The sequence below is a fragment of the Cetorhinus maximus genome, chromosome 18, assembly GCF_964194155.1.
Source record: "Cetorhinus maximus chromosome 18, sCetMax3.hap1.1, whole genome shotgun sequence".
Classification (NCBI taxonomy): Eukaryota; Metazoa; Chordata; class Chondrichthyes; order Lamniformes; family Cetorhinidae; genus Cetorhinus; species Cetorhinus maximus.
The window spans coordinates 74,960,638-74,983,571 of NC_135896.1; the positions used below are offsets into that span (position 1 = coordinate 74,960,638).

At 44.6% G+C, this 22,934-nt stretch overlaps 1 protein-coding gene across 23 annotated transcripts in view; it reads left to right on the forward strand.

The window, feature by feature from the left end:
* Window positions 1–22,934, forward strand: part of LOC144693263 (coiled-coil domain-containing protein 9-like) — a 273,976-nt gene that overhangs the window by 217,963 nt on the left and 33,079 nt on the right. For 18 of the 23 annotated variants that reach the window (XM_078562955.1, XM_078562957.1, XM_078562959.1 and 15 more), the window contains 2 exons: window positions 10,045–10,951; window positions 20,943–21,040. In XM_078562955.1, coding sequence (XP_078419081.1) covers window positions 10,045–10,951; window positions 20,943–21,040 — 1,005 coding nt within the window. The remainder of the gene's footprint in view (window positions 1–10,044; window positions 10,952–20,942; window positions 21,041–22,934) is intronic. The other 5 variants (XM_078562961.1, XM_078562962.1, XM_078562977.1 and 2 more) reach the window with 3 other exon arrangements.

Here is a 22,934-nt window from a genome sequence, read left to right on the forward strand (position 1 = left end):
GTTCCCCTCCAAGTCACTCACCATCCTGACTTGCAAATACATCACTGTTCCTTTACTGTCGCTGGGTCAAAATCCTGGAACTCCCTTCCTAACAGCACTGTGAGTATACCTACACCACATGGAATGCAGCGGTTCGAGAGGGCAGCTCACCACCACCTTCTCAAGGGCAACTAGGGTTGGGCAATAAATGCTGGCCCAGCCAGCGAACCCCACATCCTGTGAATGAGTAAAATATTTTTAAAAAAATTCTGTTTGAGCTATCAGTTCATCTGTTTTGTTTCGAATGCTATGTGCATTCAGATACAGAGCCTTCAGTTTTGTCCTTTCATTATTTTTTGTAACCTCTAGCCTTATGTGCTGATTTACTCTTAGATTTGTACTCTCTATCCCTTCCTGTTACGGTCTCTTTATAATTTGCCATATTAGTAGCTTTCTCCCTTGCCTTGTTCCTGCTCTAATAATTTACCATATCTTCCCAAATTTGATCCCTCGCCCCCACTATTTAGTTTAAAACACTCTCTACTTCCCTAGTTTTGCAGCTCGCTAGAACACTGGTCCCAGCACGGTTCAGGTGTAGACCATCCCAACGGTACGCCACCCACTTTCCCCAGTACTGGTGCTACTGCCCCATGAACCGGAACCCACTTCTCCCACACCAGTTTTTGAGCCATGCATTCATTTCTCTAATCTTATTTGCCCTCTGCCAATTTGCACATGGCTCAAGTAATAATCCAGAAGTTATTACATTTGAGGTTCTATTTAATTTGATGCCTAGCTCCTCATACTGGCTATGCAGAACCTCTTGTCCTGCCTCTGTCGTTGGTACCTACATGGACCACGATAACTGGATCCTCTCTCCTGCTACTGCAAGTTCTTCTCCAGCCCTGAGCTAATGCCCAGAACCCTGGTACCGGGCAGGCAACACAGCCTTCTGGACTCTCACTCTCTGCTGCAGAAAACAACGTGAATCCCCCTGACTATACTGTCCCCTACTACCACTACATTCCTTTTTGCTGCCCCTACTTGAATGGCTTCCTGTACCACAGTACCATGGCCAGTCAGCTCATCCACACTGAAGCCCCCACTCTCATCCAAATTAGCTGAAAGAACCTCAAACCTGTCAGACAATGGCAAAGGCTGAAGCTCCTGCACTTCTGCCCTCTGGGTTCCCACATCTGCCTCCCACCCTTCTGTCCCTGACCAAATCAGAAGACCTTATCCTAAGGGTGTGACTGCCTCCTGGTATTAAGTGTCTAGGTAATTTTCCTCCTCCCTGATGCATCGCAGTGTCTCCACCTCCTCCAGCCCAATGAGCCAAAGCCCCTTGAGCTGCAAACACTTACTACAGACGTGTTTGCCTTGGATCATGCTGGCATTCAGAAATTCCCACATGCTTCATCCGTGACACATCACCTGTCCTGCCATCCTTAATATGTTTAAATTAACTACTTAATTATTTTATTCAATGAATTATTTTCCTTTTTCTATTAACTTTGCCACCAGTTCATACACTATAAAACTTTGGAATAGAATAGACCTTAACCACTTACCAGATACTCACCAAAAAGCTAGCTTCTTCCCCTGAACTAGAGTAAGAACCAATTCCTACAGGGTGAAAAAATTAGAAAAAACAAGAGCACCTCACCCTTTGCTTTTGCACTCCCTTCAAAATAGTGCCATTTAGAATCTATTGCTATCATTTGTTTCTCCCAAAGTGCATTACTTCACATTTATCCATATTAAATTGGCCGGCACTTTATCTGTGAAAAGCAGACCTTGTTGGAGGTAGGGGTGTGGGATGTAAAATGGTGCGTGATGATGACATTACATGCCATCGTACATGAGGCAGAAGGAAAACAGGATGGGGATTCTGCTCACCATCTGATAAAGGCCAATTAAGATCATTTGAAATCCAGTTGTCTTACATATTACAAGCCTTGCAGCATTTTACGGGGCACACATGGGCCAAATGATGGAGTCAGAGACCTCAGCAGCTTTAAATCTGCAGCAATGGGGAGGTAGATGCAGAGGTCTGAAGAAATTTGAGGTTTAAAATTAAGTGATACTGAAAGGGGAAGGACAGAAATCGTTGACTCACAGGCCCACTTGAGCAACTGGTCATCCTGGCAGGGCTGTCTTTGAAGAGCTTTCTAAGAGGTGTTTGGGATTGTGTCCTCTCAGTGCCCACTGGAAGGGTCCCCCATTATTTAGTCAGCCTGCAGCCTGAATTTCTACACCTCGGACTCATTTCAGGCTGCCACTGAAAACGTGCGACCTCTCTCAATCAGCCGCACGTCAGTGCATTAAGGTTACTGAAGACATGTTGGAGCATGAAGTATCCTCAGATGAGGAGAGTGAGAGGGGTGCTGAAGAAGAGACACAGCATCATGGCAGGCCTGTGGAACCACTTGAAGGGCCTCCAGATTTAGGTGCCAGGGAGGCTTGGGAAGCTCTTATTCTTAGGTTTTTCTCCCGAATATGAGCACGTCAGCCATTTAGTCCACCAAAGATCCACATTCCAGGCTCACTGCAGCCATTAGAAGCTCAGATCCATTTACCCATTAGCGCTTTGGCAATGGTCCATCTGATTAGCACACACGCCGTGGTCAACCCCAGCCAGCCCCTGGGTTGCCACCTCCCACCTGTGCATTTCACTGTACTGAGATAGCCATAAGCATAAGTAACATTTCATTAAGGCTAACTATAACATTCAACAAAAATTGAATTCGCGCCTGTGAAGCCCAAGTGCAGTTACAGTGCTTTCTTAACTCTTTTTCGAGTGCTCTTACATGGTGCTTGCCCTTTGCCAGCTCTGGTGGAGGCAGGCTGCTGACCAACCTGCCTTGCGGCCTGGGATGACCTTGGCACCCTTCTCTGGCTGCCTGAGGTCAGGAAGGCCCCAGCCTGCTGTGAGGCTTCTGCACAGTTTCAGGAGCCTCTGTTGTCAGCAAGGCTCTGAGACGCTCGTGTCATTGGCAGAGGGGCTGAGGAGCCACAACCTGCATCAGGAGTGCCCTCAGAGGAGCCCCGAGATGCAGACTGCTTCACTCCTCCACTTGCACCTCCTTGCCTAACTGAGAAGGATGAGGACCTGGTGGAGACTCCTGGCACCTTGCCTCCCTCTCGCCTTGCCACTGATCCCTTGTGCTCAATGACAACGTAACAACGTGCAGATCCGCACGCATCTCCACTTCCATCTAGAAGGATAAGGGCAGCAGATACATGAGAACATCCCCACCTGCAAGTTCCCCCCCAAGCCACTCACCATCCTGACTTGGAAATACATTGCCATTCTTTCACTGTTGCTGGGTCATAATCCTGGACAGATACAATGGGACATAATCCTGGAACTCTGCCCCGAACACCACTGTGGTTGCACCTATACCACATGGACTGCAGCGGTTCAAGAAGGCAGCTCACCACCACCTTCTCAAGGGCAATTAGAAATGGGCAATAAATGTTGGCCCAGCCAGCGATGCCCACATCCCATGAAAGATTCTTTTAAAAAGCAGGCCACTAATTGACCGGAGCACGACCGCAGTGGGAGCAGAGATCTGAATGGGAAGGCCATTTCTGCCCCTCCATGCCACCAAATCGCATTAAATTATGGCCATTGCACCTGTCGTGTGTCATCCCATTTCACTAGTCTATGGTCTTCCTGAAGTCTGCTATATCATGCAGACTGTTTAATATGTTGCCAAGTTTTGCATCATCTGCAAACTTCAAAATAGTATTCCCTATATCCAAATCCAGGTCACTTTATTATATGCACCAAGAAAAGCAATGTTCCTAATAACAACCTATGGGGACCCCACTTCATACTTCCCTCCAGTCAAAAAACATCCATTCACCCCTGTTCTCTACCTCCTATCCTATAGCCAATTATAGATCCAAGTTACCAACATCCCTTTAGTACCATGTGGTTCTATGTTCCAGATCTGTCTGTTAGTTGATATCTTTAGTAAAGAGTAAATTAGCAACTATCTAAATGAAGAAAAATAATTAAAAGCAGCAATGCCGATTTCAGGAAGAAATATCCCGTTTGTCAAATCTGAGGCTTCTTTTGAGCCAATGACAAATGTGGATGAGGGAAATATAGTTGATGTGATGTATGTTGACTTTCAGAAAGTTTTTTGACCATATAGCAGACTACAGGAGAAGATTAAGCGTTTGGGAGGAGGAAAGAAGATCAGATTGAAAACTGATTAGAGACACAAAACCTTGAATTGGAATTGAGAGTAGTTTTCAGAGTGGTTGGAATTGGGTGGTGGTGTGCCACAGGGAAGTGTTCTGGGATTACGTTTTTTTTTATTTGTTCTAAGAATACAGGTGTCACTGGCATAACCAGTATTTATTGCTCTTAAAAAGTGGTGAGCTGTTATCTTGAACTGTTGCAGTGTGTATGGTGAAAGTACTCTCCCTAGAGCTGTTAGATACAGAGTTCCAGAATTTTGATTGTGATGATGAAGGAATTGCAATATGTTTCCAAGTTAGGTTGGTGTGCAGCTTGAAGGTGAACTTGCAGATGCTGGTGTTTCCATATGCCAGCTACCTTTGTTCTTCAGGCATAAGAATTTGCGGGTTCTGAGGTGCTGTTATAGAAGACTATCCTGTGGGACAGCTCTCTCAATTTTGGCACATGTCCCCAGATGTTAGTGAGGACTTTGCAGTGTTGATTGGGCAGAGTGTGCCTTTGTCATCCAGTGCCTAGGTCAGTGCCAGGTGGTCTGTCTGCTTTTATTCCTGCTATGGTTTTGCGTAGCAATTTGGTACAACTGAGTACCTTCTAGGCCATTTAAGAGGAAGAAGAGTTACTTACTTTGTTGTAGGCCTGAGTATGTGAATAGCTACACTAACAACCAATTTGAGATAATCAATCCAGCTCGTAATGTGGCTCATATACGCTTGCTAGAAGCAACATACATTCATATGCAAGAACCTGTTCTCTGCAAACCAAAGGAATATCTTTCAAGCCTTGTGCATTTTTGAATTACCTGGGAGCTTGGGGGAACCTATAATTCCCCATTGCTTTCCCCATGACAACGCCTCGGCTAACTGTAATCAACTTGCCAACCAATCGGCACCTTTTTCTCCTGTAGTATAAATTAATTGTTTGAAATTTGACATTCTTGTGTTTGTGCTGATGAGTGCAAGATAAAAAGCTTCGCAGCATGTTTCTTTTTTTCAGCAATATTCTCCTTTTATTTCAGTCAATATCAGTGCTTGGTTTTAAGATCTACATGCCTTCTTCAGTGACTGCATTAAAAAGCACAACTTTGAGAGAAGCATAATATGTTTGAGTGTTGTTTTGAGCATTTCTTTTGCATGCTGGTATAACTTCATTCTGTGAGAGTTTTCTGATGAGCTGAAAAGTAAGATTCTTGGACAGTGTCAGGTGCAGAGCATTTTGTTTAGGAAGTGGTTGGGGTGCATTTCATAATGCTTCAGAAAGTTTTGAGGTATTCTAGGGGCTATGAAACCCACCTCCTTATTCAAGCTATAACACATTGCAGCCATGGGCTCTGTAGACTCTCCAGTAGCAGCAGGCAATGGGTAAGTCCTCTTTAATTTGTTCTTGGGGTGTAAGCATTGCTGGCAAGGCCAGCATTTATTGCCCTTCCCTAATTTTCCTCGGGAAAGTGTTGATGAGCTGCCACCTTGAACCGCTGCAGACCGTGTGGTGTCGGTATGCCCACAGTGCTGCTAGGCAAGGAGTTCCAGGATTTGGCTCAGTGACAGTGAAGAATTGGTGAAATGATTCCAAACCAGAATGGTGTGCGAATTGGAGAGGAACTTCCAGGTGATGATGTTGGGCATCTGCTGCCCTTGTCCTTTTTAAATGGTAGAGGTTGTAGGTTTGGAAGGTGCTGCCAAAGGAGCCTTGGTGATTTGCTGCAGTGCATCTTGGAAACATAGAAACATAGAAAATAGAAGCAGGAGTAGGCCATTTGGCCCTTCGATCCTGCTCTGCCATTCATTATGATCATGGCTGATCATCCAGCTCAATAGCCTGCTCCCGCTTTCTCCCCATATCCTTTGATCCCTTTCGCCCGAAGAGATATATCTGATTCCTTCTTGAAAACGTACAATGTTTTGGCCTCAGCTACTTTCTGTGGTAACGAATTCCACAGGTCCACCATTCTGGGTGAAGAAATTTCTCCTCATCTCAGTCCTAAATGGTCTACCCCGTATCCTCAGACTGTGACCCCTGGTTCTGGACTCCCCCACCATCGGGAACATCGTTCCTGCATCTATCCTGTTAGAATTTTATAGGTTTCTATGAGATCCCCCTTCATTCTTCTGAACTCCAGTGAATATAATCCTAATCAGCTCAATCTCTCCTCAAAAGTCAGTCCAACCATCCCAGGAATCAGTCTGATAAACCTTCGCTGCACTCCCTCTATAGCAAGAACATCCTTCCTCAGATAAAGAGACCAAAACTGAACACAAGATTCCAGGTGTGATCTCACCAAGGCCCTGTATAATTGCAGCAAGACATCCCTGCTCCTGTACTCGAATCCTCTCGCCATGGAGGCCAACAAACCATTTGCCTTCTTTACCGCCTGCTGCACCTGCATGCTTACCTTCAGCGGCTGGTGTACGAGGACACCCAGGTCTCATTGCACATTCCCCTCTCTCAATTTGTAGCCATTCAGATAATAATCTGCCTTCCTGTTTTTGCTACCAAAGTGGATAACCTCACATTTATCCACATTATACTGCATCTGCCATGCATTTGCCCACTCACTCAGCTTGTCCAAATCACACTGAAGCATCTCTGCATCCTCCTCACAGCTCACCCTCCCACCCAGCTTTGTGTCATCTGCAAATGTGGAGATATTACATTTAGTTCCTTCTTCTAAATCATTAATATATATTGTGAATAGTTGGGGTCCCAGCATCGATCCCTGCAGTGCCCCACTAGTCACTGTCTGCCATTTGGAAAAAGACCCGTTTATTCCTACTCTTTGTTTCCTGTCTGCCAACCAGTTTTCTATCCATCTCAATACACTATCCCCAATCCCATGCGCTTTAATTTTACACGCTAATCTCTTATGTGGGACTTTGTCGAAAGCCTTCTGAAAGTCCAAATAAACAACATCCACGGGCTCCCCCTCATCAACTCTACTAGTTACATTCTCGAAAAATTCCAATAGATTTGTCAAGCATGATTTCCCTTTCATAAATCCATGCTGACTCTGTCTGATTCTACCACTGTTTTCCAAGTGCTCAGCTATTAAGCCTTTTATAATGGACTCTAGAATTTTTCCCACTACCGACGTCAAGCTGACTGGTCTATAATTCCCTGTTTTCTGTCTACCTCCCTTTTTAAATAGTGGTGTTACATTAGTTACCCTCCAATCTGTAGGAACTGTTCCAGAGTCTGTAGGATCTCGGAAGATGACCACCAATGCACCCACTATTTCTAGGGCCACTTCCTTACATACTCTGGGATGTAGATTATCAGGCCCTGGGGGTTTATCGGCCTTCAATCCCATCAATTTCCCCATCACCATTTCCCTACTAATACTGATTTCTTTCAGTTTCTTCCTCACTAAACCCTGTGTTCTCCAACATTTCTGGTGTGTTATTTGTGTCCTCCTTTGTGAAGACAGAACCAAAGTATGTGTTTAGTTGGTCAGCCATTTCTTTGTTCCCCATTATAAATTCCCCTGTTTCTGACTGTAAGGGACCTACATTTGTCTTCAGTAATCTTTTTCTCTTCACATACCTATAGAAACTTTTACAGTCAGTTTTTATGTTCCCTGCAAGCTTACTCTCGTACTCTATTTTCCCCTTCTTAATCAATCCCTTGGACCTCCTTTGCTGAATTCTAAAGTGCTCCCAATCCTTAGGTCTGTTGTTTTCTTTGGCCAATTTGTATGCCTCTTCCTTGGATCTAATACTATCTCTAATTTCGCCTGTAAGCCATGGTTTGGCCGCCTTACCTATTTTACTTTTGCACTAGACAGGAATAAACAATTGTTGCAGTTCACCCAAGTGCTTGCTGCCACTGTGCGCTGATGGGAGAGGGAGTGAATGTTTAAGGTGGGGTACCTAGCAGACTGCTTTATCTTGCTTAGTATTGAACTTCTTGAGCCGTTGTCATCCAGGCAAACGGAGTGTTCCATCACACTCCTGACTTCTGCCATGTGGGTGGTGGACAGGCTTTGGGAAGTCAGGAAGTGAGTTGCTCTCCACAGCATTTGCAATCTCTGACTTGCTCTTGCACAGTATTTGCATGGCTAGTCCAGTTCAGTTTCTGATCAATGATAACCTTCCCCCCAACACCCTCCCCAGGATGTTAATGGTGAGTAATTCAGCAATGGTAATGCTGTTGAACATCAAGGCAAGATGTTTAGATTCTCTCTTGTTGGAGATGGTCATTGCCTGGTGTGGGGCTAATGTTAATTACCAATTATCAGCCCAAGCCTGAATGTCTTCCAGGCCTTTCTGCATCTGGGACTGTCCTGCTTCTGTATCTGAGGAATTGTGACTGAATTGCTGTGAACACTGTGCATCATCAGTGAACATCCCCACTTCTTACCTTATATTGAAGGGAAGGTCATTGATAAAGCTGCTGAAGATGGTTAGACCTAGGCCACTACCCTGAAAAACTCCTGGGGCTGAAATGATTGGCCCCCAACCACCACAGCCATCGTCCTTTGTCTTTTTTTCTTCATTCACGGGATGTGGGCTTCGCTGGCTGGGCCAGCATTAATTGCCCATCCTTAGTTGCCCTTGAGAAGGTCGTAGTGAGCTGCCTTCTTGAGCCGTTGCAGTCCATGTGGTGTAGGTACAACCACAGTGCTGTTAAGAAGGGAGTTCCAGAATTTTGACCCAGCGACAGTGAGGGAACAGTGATATATTTCCAAGACAGAATGTTGAGTGACTTGGAGGGGAACTTCCATGTGGTGGTATTCCCATCTATCTGCTTCCCTTGTCCTTCTAGATGGTAGTGGTCGTGGGTTTGGAAGGTGCTGTCTAAGGAGCCTGCAGCCTACCATCTTGTAGATGGTACACACTGCTGCCACTGTGAGGTGGCGGGATTGAATCTTCGTGAACGTGGTGCCAATCAAGCGGGCTGCTTTGTCCTGGACGGTGTCAAGCTTCTTGTGGGAGCTGCACTCATCGGGCAAGAGGGGTGTATTGCATCACACACCTGACTTGTGCCTATAGATGGTGGACAAGCTGTGGGGAGTCAGGAGGTGAGTTACCTGTCACAGGATTCCTAGCCTCTGACCTGCACTTGTAGCCACAGTATTTATATGGCTAGTCCAGTTCAGTTTCTGGTAAATGGTAACCCCCTGGATGTTGATAGTGGGGGATTCAGTGATGGTAATGCCATTGAACATGAAGGGGCGATGGTTGGATTTTCTCTTGTTGGAGATGGTCATTGCCTGACAGTTGTGTGGCGCAAATGTTGCTTGTTACTTGTCAGCCCAAGCCTGGATATTGTCCAGGTCTTGCTGCATTTGGACATGGACTGCTTCAGTATCTGAGGAGTTGTGAATGGTGCTGAGCATTGTGCAATCATCAGCGAACATCCCCACTTCTGACCTTTTAATGGAAGGAAGGTCATTGATGAAGCAGCTGAAGATGGTTTGGCCGAGGACACCATCCTGAGGAAATCCTGCAATGATGTCCTGGAGCTGGGACGACTGACCTCCAACAGCCACAACCATCTTCCTTTGTGCTAAGTATGACTCCAACCAGCATGAATATTTGACAAGCCTGCTTCCAAATTACCTCCTACAGGTGTTCCTGCCCCATCTGATTTCACAGAAGTCAACATAGCAGCAGTCGATGCGTCACTGCCAGATGTTGCTAAAACAGGTACACCCTGTGCAGTTTGTGACTTGCCCTTTGCTGAGTCAGCAACTGTTTTGTACTGCAGAGATAAGCATCCTTAAGATGTTTCAAAAGTCACTTTTTGAATATGTATATTTTGAGGATAGCAATGCATTGTTAGTATTGGTGATTGTGAACATGTTAACAAAATCTAGTCCTAATATCAGTTTATATTTGTGCTCTCATTTAAAGTGGGTGGAGTCAGTCACAGAAGAACATAAGAAGCAAAAGGTAAATGAAGATGAAGAATTGTGGAGGAATGCTGATTTAGATGTGGTCATGTTTGATTGGCAGGAAGCTGAAGAAGGCACTGATGACTGGATGAATGGCGAATGGGAACCCGTTGAGACACGTGACCCTCAGGCAAGCTCCTTCGATCATAAGAAAGTTCATAGAGCTCTGGTGAATGCTGAAGGGACTGTAAGCAAGCCACGACCTTGTAGCAGTAAGTTGGGCAATCTGCCATTGGCCAAGGAGTTGATGCAGATCAGCCCTATATTGCACCATAATATTTCAAAGAAAACTAATTCTGATTCCTCTTCAGAAAATGGGGTTTCAGGTCATGCTGTTCTGTCAGGGAGTGATGTGCAGGACCTTGAAGAGTCAGGAAATGTGCTAAAATATTGTTCATCTTCAGACACATGTAAACTGAGTAAGTCAGTATTGGCTGCCTTCGATGAGATATCAAACCAACTCAGTGCTACAGAGGATCATTTACCATTAGAAGACAGAAATCTACTTGGACTTGAGTTGTCTGATTGTCCTAACATTCTGGATGATAATTCTGCAGCACTGGAGAAAAATGTATCAATTGCTGTTTGTGATGAAGAAAGGAAGAAATGTTATTCAGCTGTTGATATTGCAACCAAAGGTTTGGCCAAGGGCATGAAATTGCAGGATCAGTTTGCAGAGGAAGCTACTGGGAAGTTGCAGTCAGCACTCATAACGGAGAGTGCAGAAACTTTGCAGAGTGAACAGGAAACCAGTGCCCCTGCTTGCAAAGTTGGAAATGGTTATTCTGGGCTTCATCCAGAGAAGTATCAAGAGGAACTGTCTGAAGAAAACCTAAGAAATGACATTGATTTTAAGGATGGTAAAGGTATGCATTTTTAACATTTTGACCACTGTAAAGCTATTTATTCCAATGTCTCGGTTTTATTTTGAACATTTTACATGCAAAGGTGCTCTGTTTATCCTGCATATTATATTTGGTTTATCCTTTTGGCCAATGATATTTATTGAAACAATTGGTTCTTTTTTGTAAGAGAAACTCGAAAACTTTGTAAAACTCGAAACTACATTTGGTCAGCTTGTTGCACAGGCAATTAAACATATTGGAATAGTGTTTCAACTTTGGGCACAATCAGGAAATTATACGTAAATTGTGCTTGATGTCTGTTTTTCTGAAGTAAAGTTATGCTTCAAGTTTCTGCCCAAACTCTTTTGCCTAATCTCAAACCTAAAACCTTCCATGAACAGTGCAATCCATCAGTAAAATAGGAGGTAATTGTTTATTTTTTTCTTTGCATAAAAAGTGAGGGAAGACAGAGGCATGACATCTGTGGCATGGCAGCCCAGGGTTTAGTGGTCCTGCCCTTGAGATGATGCTGGAGGTGGTTAGAGATAATTGAGCAATCTTGTTCCCGGAGAGATATAGGAGAAAGCCAGCCAGCCAGCCAGACCCAACAGGCTTGTCTCGAGTTGGTAGAGCAAGTGAGCAGCCTCAGCGTTGTGAGAAGGATCTGGTGCAGTGTTGTAAGGTTCAATGACCACCTTCATTCTGGCAAGGTGAGTACAGTGTGACACCCAGATATCAGGCCACCAGGTCTGCAGACCTGCCAGCTGAGCTGCCTGAGGGATCATGAAACTCCTGATCATGGAAGAAATGTGCGCCCAGAATACTGACCTGTAAGCAAGGCGCAAAGCCCTAGTGCTATTGAGGAGTTGGCAGCATTGATAAATGCAGCATCTCACTTAAAAGAGCTGCTTGAATTGTTGAGACTGGCCAGCATTGTCTTATCTTTATCCTTTGTCCTTGCAGGAGAAGAGGGTGCACAGTGCCAAAGAGGGCTCTTAGGGGAGGATGAGTGCCCAGTTCACCATTCCTACTAGAATTGGGGAGGCAGCCCTTGACACCACAAGGATAATTCACATGAGAAGTGGGCGATAGAGCGATGGGAAAACCTGTCTGTAGATCTAGGGGATGGAATTTACATTTCCCAAGCACCAGAATGCCAAAGTTTCAGCTGCAATGGGAAACCTTGTGGAGGGGGGAGCATGTCAGTGCCACAGCAACATCACTGGGGTCCTCAGAGAAGCCACAGAGCCAGCACCATGACACCCTCTCCCAGCACAAATATACACTCACCAGTGGGTCCTTGAGAATGATTAGAAAGGGTGGCACGGGATGAAGAACATGTCTGGAATGAGCAGGAGGAGGTGAGGGAGGCAGCTGTGGACAGTTCACCCTTTGGTGGAATGAAGGAAAAGCACAGCCATGCTCAGTGGGCCCTCGTCCTGTTACAATCCTTGGCCAAACCCCGGGACGTGGGGAGAGGTCCAGTTAGGGACCAGTAACGTTTTGTTTAAAGTGGTTAAAGGTTGAAATTCAAGACATCTTTTAGAATAAAGCCACAAGATCCACAAGTTTTGAACAAACAAAAATAAAATTTACTATACAAGTTCAGAAAGATAAAGCAATTTACAATGTGTATCTTATACACTAACATTCAGGGTAAGTATGAGGTACATGTGAATTAACAGGCAAACTGTGGTCGAACACATCACACTACAGAGTAAATGACAGATGCAACCAAAGACAGATTCAATGGATTTCTCAAGAAATCACCCAGACATTGGTCCCACTGAGTCAACCAATCTTACTGAAACTTGGTCTTTCGCACGAGGGTTTCCAATCTCCACCTTTGAAGATCCTGCCTTGGAATATACTCCAAATGTGTCTCCCACTCGAACGGCTTTAACAGTGGCCCACTTTGCAGAGTTTTTTTTATTCATCTTGGGACATGGGCGTCGCTGACTAGGCCAGCATATATTACCCATCCATAATTGCCCTTGAGGAGATGGTGGTGAGTTGCTGCCTTGAACTGCTGCAGTCCATGTAGTGTAGGTACACCCACAGTGCTGTTAGGGAGGGAGTTCCAGGATTTTGACCCAGCGACAGTGAAGGAGCAGTAATATATTTCCAAGTCAGAATGGTGAGTGGTTTGGAGGGGAAATTCCAGGTGTTCGTATTCCCTTGTGCCAGCTGCCCTTGTCCTTCTAGATGGTATTGTTCGTGATTTTGGAAGGTGCTGTCGAAGAAGGCTTGGTGAGTTTCTGCAGTGCATCTTGTGGATGGTACACACTGCTGCTACTGTGCGTTGGTGGTGGAGGGAGTGGATGTTTATGTATGGGATGCCAATCGAACGGTCTGCTTTGTCCTGGATGGTGTCAAGCTTCTTGAGTGTTGCTGGAGCTGCACTCATCCAGGCAAGTGGAGAGTATTGCATCATGCTCCTGACTTGTGCCCTGTAGATGGTAGATAGGGTTTAAGGAGTCAGGATGTGAGTTACTCATCGCTGGATCCCTAGCCTCTGACCTGCTCTTGTAGCCACAGTATTTATATGGTGAGTCCAGCTCAGTTTCTGGTGAATAGTATCCTGCAGGATGTTGATAGTGGGAGATTCAGTGATGGTAATGCTGAATGTCAAGGGGTGATGGTTAGATTCTCTCTTGTTAGAGATGGTCATTGCCTGGCACTGACCAGTGGAGAGCTTTCCCCCTGATTCCCATTGACTCTAGTTTTGCCAGGGCTCCTTGATGCCACACTCGGCCAAATGCTGCCTTGATGTCAAGGGCAGTCACTCTCGCCTCACCTCTGGAGTTCAGCTCTTTTGTCCATGCCTGAACCAAGGCTGTAATGAGGTCAGGAGCTGAGTGGCCCTGGCAGAAGCCAAACTGAGCACCAGTGAGCAGGTTATTGCTAAACAGCTGCTGTCTTGATAGCACTATCAATGACCCCTTCCATTACTTTACCGGTGACGGAGAGAATACTGTAGGGGGGTAATTGACCGGGTTGGATTTGTCCTGCTTTTTGTGGACAGGATGTACCCCACCCATTTCCCCTGACTTCAGTAATATGACATATGTAACTATCTTCAATAAGGGAGGTAAATCATACTGTGGAAACTATTGAGGTATTTCCCTATTGTCTGTAGCAGGAAACGTCCTGACATGCATTCTCCTGAATTGCCTACTTCCTGTGGCTGAGGAAATCCTCTCGGAGATAGCATGGCTTTAGATCTTCCAGAGGAACCTCTGACATGGTCTTTGTTGCCAGACAAATCCAAGAAAATTGTCAAGAACAACACCAGGAACTCTTCATTGCTTCCATCGACCGAACCAAAGCATTTGACTCCATAAACTGCGATGCCCAGTGGATTGTGCTCCAAAGGTTTGGATGTCCAAGAAGTGTCATCACATTCCTGCAATTCTTCATGATGATATGACTGCAACTGTCTTGAGTGGGAGATCTGAAACAGACGACTTCAAAATACAGACTGGGATCAAGAACAGCTGTGTGATAGCCCCCACTATTTACAATCTACCTGACAGTGGCTATTCACTTCATCAAAGATCAACTGCCCTCTGGCGTCAGTATTAAATACCGCCCAAATGGAAAACTCTTTAACCTCAGTCCTCTCTGTGCCAAATTAAACTGACCTACCATAAACATACATGATCTACAGTTAGCAGACGACTACAGTGTCTTTTCCCACTCTACAACAGATTTGCAAGCCAATCTCGATCTCTTCAACTCTGCATACGAGAGACTCTACCTGTCCTTGAAGGTTTCCGAAACAAAACTCACATCAGCCAAATATATTGAAGAAGACACTCTGGAATATGTTGAGCACTTCCCATACCTTGACGGCCGCCTTTCTCAAAAGGAGGAGCTCTAACACTGGATCAGCTGTGCCAGCTCAGCCTTCTACAAAGTATGGCAGCTAGTGTTTTACAACAAAGCAAGCCAACAAAGGTCCTAGTGTATAGAGCAGTTGTTGCCACCACACAATCTGGCGTGTGACCTGGACAGTGTATCAATGGCACGTAAGAGTGCTAGCAAAATTCCATCAGCAGTGCCTCTTCCACATCCTCTGAATTCAATTGAAGGACCATCGAACAAACTCTTTCCTCCTTGAAGCCAGCTCCAAAAGCATTCAGGCAAAACTCCTGCAAAATTAATTTTGATGGACTGGACACTGTGTCCGGATGGCTGAAAAGCATTTCCCTCACCAGGTCCTGTTTTCTCAACTCTCAAATAACCAACATTCCAGAGGAGAAGATAGAAAATGCTTCAAAGACACACTGAAGCTCCCTTGAAGGCAACAGCATTGACATTGACTGGGATGAGCTTGCCACCAATTTTTCAAAATGGTGACAACTTGTTCATCGAGGTGCAATACGCTTTGCCTCACCATTAAGACATTGTGACTTAGAGCAGCAGCAGAGAAGGGAAGAAAAAGAAGCAAATCCTGCAATCTGGATCCTACTACCTTGTGGGACATTCTTCCCCATGTGCCCAAAGATCTATGGGTCAAGAATTGGCCTATTCCTTCACATGAAGACCCATGGCAGAAATTCGCGACCCTGAGTAGATGTCATCCTCAAATCGAAGGACAGCCAACAATCTCTGGACTTGACTTATCCAAGACTGGTCTCCTGCGTTCTACCCTCAGTAAACTTGAGCTCATCCAAAACATTGCTGCCTGTTAACTTGCATCAAGTCCCGTTCCCCTATCACCCTGGTGCTAGCTGACTTAGATTGGCTTCTGGTCAAGTAATGTCTTGATTTTAAAATTCTCATCCTTATTTTCAAATCCCTCCATGGTCTTGCCCTCCTTCCCCCTTCCCAACTCTGTAATTTCCTCTTGCCCCATCACCCTCTGAGATAACTGTGGTTACCTAATTTTGGCCCTTTAAATGTGCCCGATTTTAATTGCTCTACCATTGGTGGCCATACTTTACCTGCAGTTACCTAGAGCTTAAGTTCTGGAATTTCCTTCCTGAACCTCTCCGCCTCTCTACCTTGCTTTCCTCTTTTAAGGCACTCCTTAAAACCTACTACTTTGATCAAACCTTTCAGTTATCTGACCTAATATCTCCTTTTGACGTCCAGTATCATACTTTGTTGTCTCCTTTTGAGGTCCAGTATCATACTTTGTTTTGTAATGCTTATGTGAAGCATGTCAGGTTATTTTATTACATTTAAAGGTGATAAATAGTTGTTGTGGGCATTAACCCGGGATATACTTCTGTTCCCAGAAATAGGAATAGACCAAAACTAGGGTTGTTGGGTTAGGAAGTACATGTTTGCAATGTGTTTCTCTGTTAATAATGCTTAGAAAAGTGTTAAGCTTTGCTCCAGTTCTAACCTTCAGCACCTGGCTTTCTAGATTATAACACCTTGCAGTTCCACACATTCCTTTCTCTCCAGCCATAGAAACAGAAAATGCTGGAAATATTCATCAGGCCTGGCAGCATCTCCGGAGAGGGAAACAGAGGGAACATTTCAGTTTGATTGCATTTCATCAGAGCATGCCTTTATCTCCATCTGTCTCGTTAAATTTCCAGCTTAAATGCAGTGATGTTACAAAATACTTTTTTTATAATATTTTTATACTTTCTCCATCTTCACACAGCATCATTCTATTGCCCTCTTACAACCAGCCGTCAGTCACCCTCAAACATTATCATTCCATCTTGAATACACATTTCACCTTTACGGAAAGAATGCCACTTGCATGGAGAATCAGACATGGCAGGCCACTGTGTACATGCTCGCCCAGACTAATGGGCTGCACACTCAAGACGCCACCGCTTCTCATCCCTTGCCTTCATCCCTCAGACAGAGCCACTCATGCTGTCTCGTGCCCCTACACAGGTATAGGTGCGACAGATTTTGGCAGAGCCCTCACGGGTTCCAAAACCCAGAGGACTCGTCATGGGCATCTCAGTTGCCAGAACAGGGGAACGAGCAGCCTGCTTCCAGCTCAGCCGAAACTGCAGAGTTGCACTACATAGGAGTAAGAGGAAGCGGATGAGAAAGACATATTAGTTGCGTAGGGGATTTTCTTGGGTGCTTATACTAATGGTTTTGGAGTTATTGTGATGTTTATTTCAACAAGTGAAAGGCTTTATTGGATCTCCTCATGGTCATGGCCTCTATTTTGTTGCATCCCCCATATACCCTGGACAATATCCTTCAGGCAAATGGCACAATCAGTCTTTATAAGGAGGAACGGGTGTGAATGTTCTCTCCACAGATGCTGTTAGACCTGCTGAGTTTTTCCAGCATTTTCTGTTTTTGTTTCAGATTTCCAGCATCCGCAGTATTTTGCTTTTATACAAGGGGCGTGAATGTGATGGATGGCTAGTTGACTGTAGGAGTGAGGTGCGTCTTCAGGTATAGGGGCGTAGGATTTCTGATGGTACTGTCAGGTGGCCTCACGTGCACAGGTTAAGAGAAGTGCCTGGATGTGTCCATGGGCTTCTCTGGTAGCAAAGTTGTGGCTGCAAGCACCATGGCCACATTTGGCTCCCCTTCCTTGGAGAAGGAGCCAGTCATTCTGCACATGCAGCTCCAGTCCGCCCCGCAACAAGATGCTGTGAAAGGCACAGCAGATCACAACTGTTCTTTGAGACCCTAGATGGGTCATACTGAAGGGTGCTTCCAGATCTGTCTAGACACCTGAGCTGCATCTTGAGCAACCTAATGTCTTATTCTATTATTCACCTGATGGTGCTATGTCTCCTGTTTGCATCTCTCCTCTGGCTCACTGATAGGCTTCCCTCAAGGAGTCAACAGCCACATCTTCAGATTTGAAGAGATTTGTCTCCCAGAAACCAGGCTATATGGAGGAGAAACAACCTCCAGGAGATGTGACTGTAAAGAATGAATGGGACACGGCAGCTCCCTGGATATCTACTACAGACCTGCACATTCACCTCCTGGTGGTCACAGACTAGCTGGACATTGACATTAGTGGAATCTCTTGCACTTCATGAAAATCCTGACTGACCTGAGGCCATCGTAATTGCCACATGTGTATAGTCAATGACTCTGTCAGTGGGAACTCAACCATTGCAGTGAAGCCGACTGCCCTCTGGGTTTGGCTAGTCTCATCCTGGGCAATGTTCACGTAATTGGCAACCTTGGAAAACGAGGTATTGGTGACATGGATGTTACAAGTATGGGCAGCAGATTGAGATCCACAACATGTGGAAATGCTTCCAGTAGATTTGTCAAAGGTGCCAGAGTGAAGAAATTCAGGACTGTGAGAGCATGATGGCTACTGACAATGTGTGGTCACCTGATCCTTTTGGAAGGTGGTTCTGTTCCAGGATGCTTCATATGTCAGCAATGACCTATTGCGTAAGCCTGAGCCGCCTCAGATACTGTTGCTGTATCATGTTGAAAAGGCTCATCCTCTGCCTATAGACCCTGTGCTGAATGTATTTCCTCCTTTCCACGAGAGCTCTCTGTCCATCCCCTCCGTCCTGCAGAGCGGCATATGACTGTGGAGAAGGCAGCTACTACAGGTGTTGCTGTTTTTGCTGCTGCTGGTGCCCTTTCTGTTGTTGCAGCTACTGCTGCTGCTGGTGTGGCTGTTCCAGTTCTTCCTCCTCAGAGGTTGAGATTACTGCAGTGTAAGTTTCTCTCATGCTGCAGTGAAGGCTGACCACAAGGAAGCTGAGGTGTCGGCGAGTATACTCCAAGGCACTAGAATGTAACTAAAAAGTTGAAATTGGTGTTTTTAGGATGTCAAAAATACTTCTGCAAGCACTGTGGCTGACCACAAGTTTAATGATTTTGGTAGTTCCCATCGCATCAATTTCATTACACAATCACTCGCCTCACTGACCCTGGCTTTTGAAATCAGAATATAGGGCCAAAGTTAATTACCTATTAAATATTTCAATTACTTAGCCAACAGCTGCACGGTAGTTTCCCACTGGCTTGCAAGTCCACCTGGATCAAACTCAAAAGTGGATGTAATCATGTCGGGTTTCTGACCCAATGCCATTTTTGGGGAATTATCCTCACACCTGTGCCCACCTCCCTTTGGCAGTTAAAATTCAGCCCAGAAGCTCAAATTTGAAGAGCCTCCTCAGACTGAAACTTACCATCCTCATCAATTTGATGTAGGTTTGTGGGTTGTGACAGTTTAAGGGAAATTATTGTGAAACCTGCACTAAAGATCAAAGAAACTGTATTTACTCTTGATGTAAATTGCACAAAATTCCTTGATGTTTTGTGCTGGTTCAGCCAATTTCACCTACTTTGTACTGGTAGTACTCAAGCAAACTTTCCCTCATGTTATGAATCGTTTTTAATGAGGTCTGAAAGTTTGGTACTACATGTCATAATTTTTAAATGATTTTTTTGTCCATTGGAAATAGTTGACTTGAAAACTTGCCTCCAATTTGATAACATTGATTTCTTAGAAGCTAGAGTTCTTCCAACATAGTGGTATGTGTTCAGTTAAACAGTTTTGCCCTCTAAAACCCTGCACCGAACAGACATGAGCAAACATTATTCAAGAACCAACATGCTGTTTTTATTTCCAAGGAGTTAATTTATATTTTCTCTAATTTGTTGAATTATTAGCCATGTTGAAAGATCTAGTATTGCCCAGGCCTGTGGGTAGATTTGCACCCAGGCTATTATTGTATGTCACCTGCTAAAAGGTTCAAATCATTTATGGAATCTACTACAAAGGAAAATTAGAGATGAAATATCCACCCCCTCAATGACATAAAATGCTTCCTTGTGGTTTTAGTAATGTAGGTAGCTACAATATGGGGTGCATTTTGCTCTTGGCATGTGGGATGGGCAAAGGCCAAGTTATAACTGAGATTCCATTTTTGTGTTTGATTGCTAGGAATGATGCATTTTTTTGTCCATCCCTGATGGTGGTATTTGGCCTTGTACTTGAGTGAGTACTTTATTTACAACTGGGTAGCTTGCTAAGCCATTTCAGAGAGCATTCAGAGTCATCCGCATAGTATGGGGCTGGATTAATGTGTAGGCCAAACTGGGTAATGGTGGCCAATTCCTTTCTCTGGCGGACAATAGCGAACTTGTTAGTTTTTCATTTTCATAGCTTCATAAAGTGGTTACAGCAAAGAGGTCATTCGAGCCATGCCCGCTTCGCTGTAAGAGCTACTCAGGTAGTCCCAATCCTCTGCCTTTTGTCCGTAGCCTTGCAAATTTTTTCCCTTCAAATGATTTGCCAGCCACCTCAAATCAGTATCCTCTGTTTCTCTACCCTTCCGCCAATGGAAATAGTTTCTCTCTATCTGCGCTGTCTGAACCCCTCATGATTCTGAACACCGCTATCAAATCTCCTCTTAACTTGGTAACTTCGCTTCTCTAAAGTGAACAGCTTCAGCTTCACCAATTTATCCTCATAATTAAAATCTCTCATCCCAGGAACCATTCTCGTAAATCTTTTCTGCACTCTCTACTGCCTTTACATCCTTCCTAAATGCGGTGTCCAGAATTGGACACGATACTCCAGTTGAGGCCAAGCCTGTGTTTTATAAAGGTTCACCATAATTTCCTTGCTTTTATACTCTATGCCTCTATTTATGATTTTCTGGTGCTAGCCTACAAATTAATAGATCTGTTGAATCCAATTTCATAACTTGTTAACTAATAAATTCTAATCCGGGACATCACAGTACAAGAACAGTATGACACCAGGGAACCTAAAATGCATTTAAATTTAGTGCTTTGTACATGTTTTGTTTTATTTGCTACATAGGCCACTGGTCAGTAATTTCTGGAACATCAAAGATATGATAAGTTACTCCATTTCATCAATACTTCCATGATAACCAACATAACAGAATATTGTGTATATTTTTAAATTCCCCTTCTGCCTAGGCATATGACTCATTCTTCAGTGATCACATGAGACAGTTTTTCTATTAATGTTCTGATTGATTTGAGGCAGTAGGTTATTTTTAAAAGACATCAACCAACTGTCTATTGTATATTTATGTGCAACTTTGTCTTTCTTCAGAGGCGTCTGGCGATTCAGCCGTTGATTTGAAACCAAGCACAAAGATTTTACCCGATGCTGCCATTTTAGACATTACCAATACTATAATTGGGATGATGGTATGATTAAGCATAATTTTTTTCCAGAGAATTGAATTAACTATAAATCCTAATTTATTGTTTAGTTTCTGTTTTTAATTTGCTGATTAAATAAATACTGTAGTGTCACGCCTAACTGCAAGACTATTCTCCTTCAAAAACACAGGCGTTGAATTCTGGGACTGAATTTTGTGTAGCAAAAGCAGGATTACCATAGTTCTACTGGCGTGTTAAATCCAGCGTGATGACAGCGGATGCTCCAAAATCAGGAGCCCCCCCCCCCCAAGCCGTTTTTAAAACCCCATTAACCATCAATTAAGGTACTTCGGAGTGCAGTAGACTGGGATAAAATGTGCCCCACACCATAATGTGGTGGGTGCATGAGAAACTTGGCCAATAGAAGTCTTTTTTTGTCAAACTGCTGAAAAGGTGGAGATGAAGACTGCAAGAGTGACAATGCCTGACTTTAGTAGAAGAGTCTGTTGAGACTTTTTGAAAATTGTGTTTTTCATATAAGTTTCATCTAATTCAGGGCAATTCCTCAGGCAAGGGTCCAAAAAAGAAGTCATCGTTGAGCATTGTGCCATTTGTGCTGTGAAATGCTGTCCCCTATGGGAATTGTACATTCTGCTGGAGGCACTTCCACCAGTGAGGAGGAGAAAGAGGAGGCCAGCTGGCCAGGGTCAAGTGCACCATGGGGTACAGAAAGGTGGGCAACCTGCTGCAGAGTGAGGGCTTTGGAAGGGAGGCTCTAGCAGCAGGCAGGCAGAGGTAGGTGGAGGCCTCACCCTGCTAATTAAGTGTACAGGGTCAGAATGTCTTACCTTCGCTCTGTCATCTGAAGGTGCCTCCAAAGACGTCACCTTTCAAGAGAATTTGTCATATCTCTCTGCAACATGCTTTCGGCTGAGATAGCCTCGAATTGTGTGGGTCACCACCCGATGTCTGGCCTTAAAAGTAACAGTGGCATTGAATTTTTTCACCTCTAGCTCATTCCAGGCTGCACGTGGAGACCTCAGTGGGATCAACTCAGTGAAGTCACCCAACCTACAGCACATCATTGTATTAAGGTCTTTACTGATGCCATGTTTATCAGTACATCAGTATATTTGCTTTACATCTGACAAGTGGCATGAGCCAGAGGCTTTGCAGCCATGGTTAGTTTCACATGGGTACAAGGGATAATTGATTGCACCCATGTAGCCATAAACGTACCAGAAAAACAGCTTGGGGCATTCATAAACTGAAAAGGATAACGCTCAATAAATGTACAATCAAAGAGTTATGCAGGTGCGTGCATGTTACCCAGGAAGCAGCCGCAATGCATGCATCCTCAGACATTCAGGTACCGGGATGTTTACTAACCCAGAAGCTTTGGGTGGCTGGCTGCTTGCTTGAAGACAAAGGCTACCCCTTAAAAACTGATGATGACTCCAGTAAAAAGTCCACTGAGCGTAGGTGCAATGATAGCCATGCCACGACCAGGGCCATCAGTGAGCAGAATGCCTGCATAGATCAGGTGGCGCTCTCCAGTCGGCACCAACCAGTGTGTCTCATTTGGTAGTCGTTTGCTGTGCATTGTACAACCTGGCCCTCCAGAGAGGAGAACCCCTGCCTGAGGAGGAATTAATGAAGACAGCCTGGTCTGATGTTGCACCTATGGGGATCAAAAATGAGTGTTAAGGGCACCTTCAACTTTTGAGATGAGTGAGCTGAGACGTGCTTCCTCACTGCAAACACTGAAACCATTGGGAGATGTGAATGCGTTTGAACCTTGCACCATTCAACATAGAGGCACACTTTCTTCCTCAATGCCTTCAAAGTCGCAAACCATCAATGCTACCTTCCTGTCAGCTTTCCAAGTTTCATGCACGGTCCCCTCCCCAGCCCCTTCAGAACTGCTTGTTGGAATTAT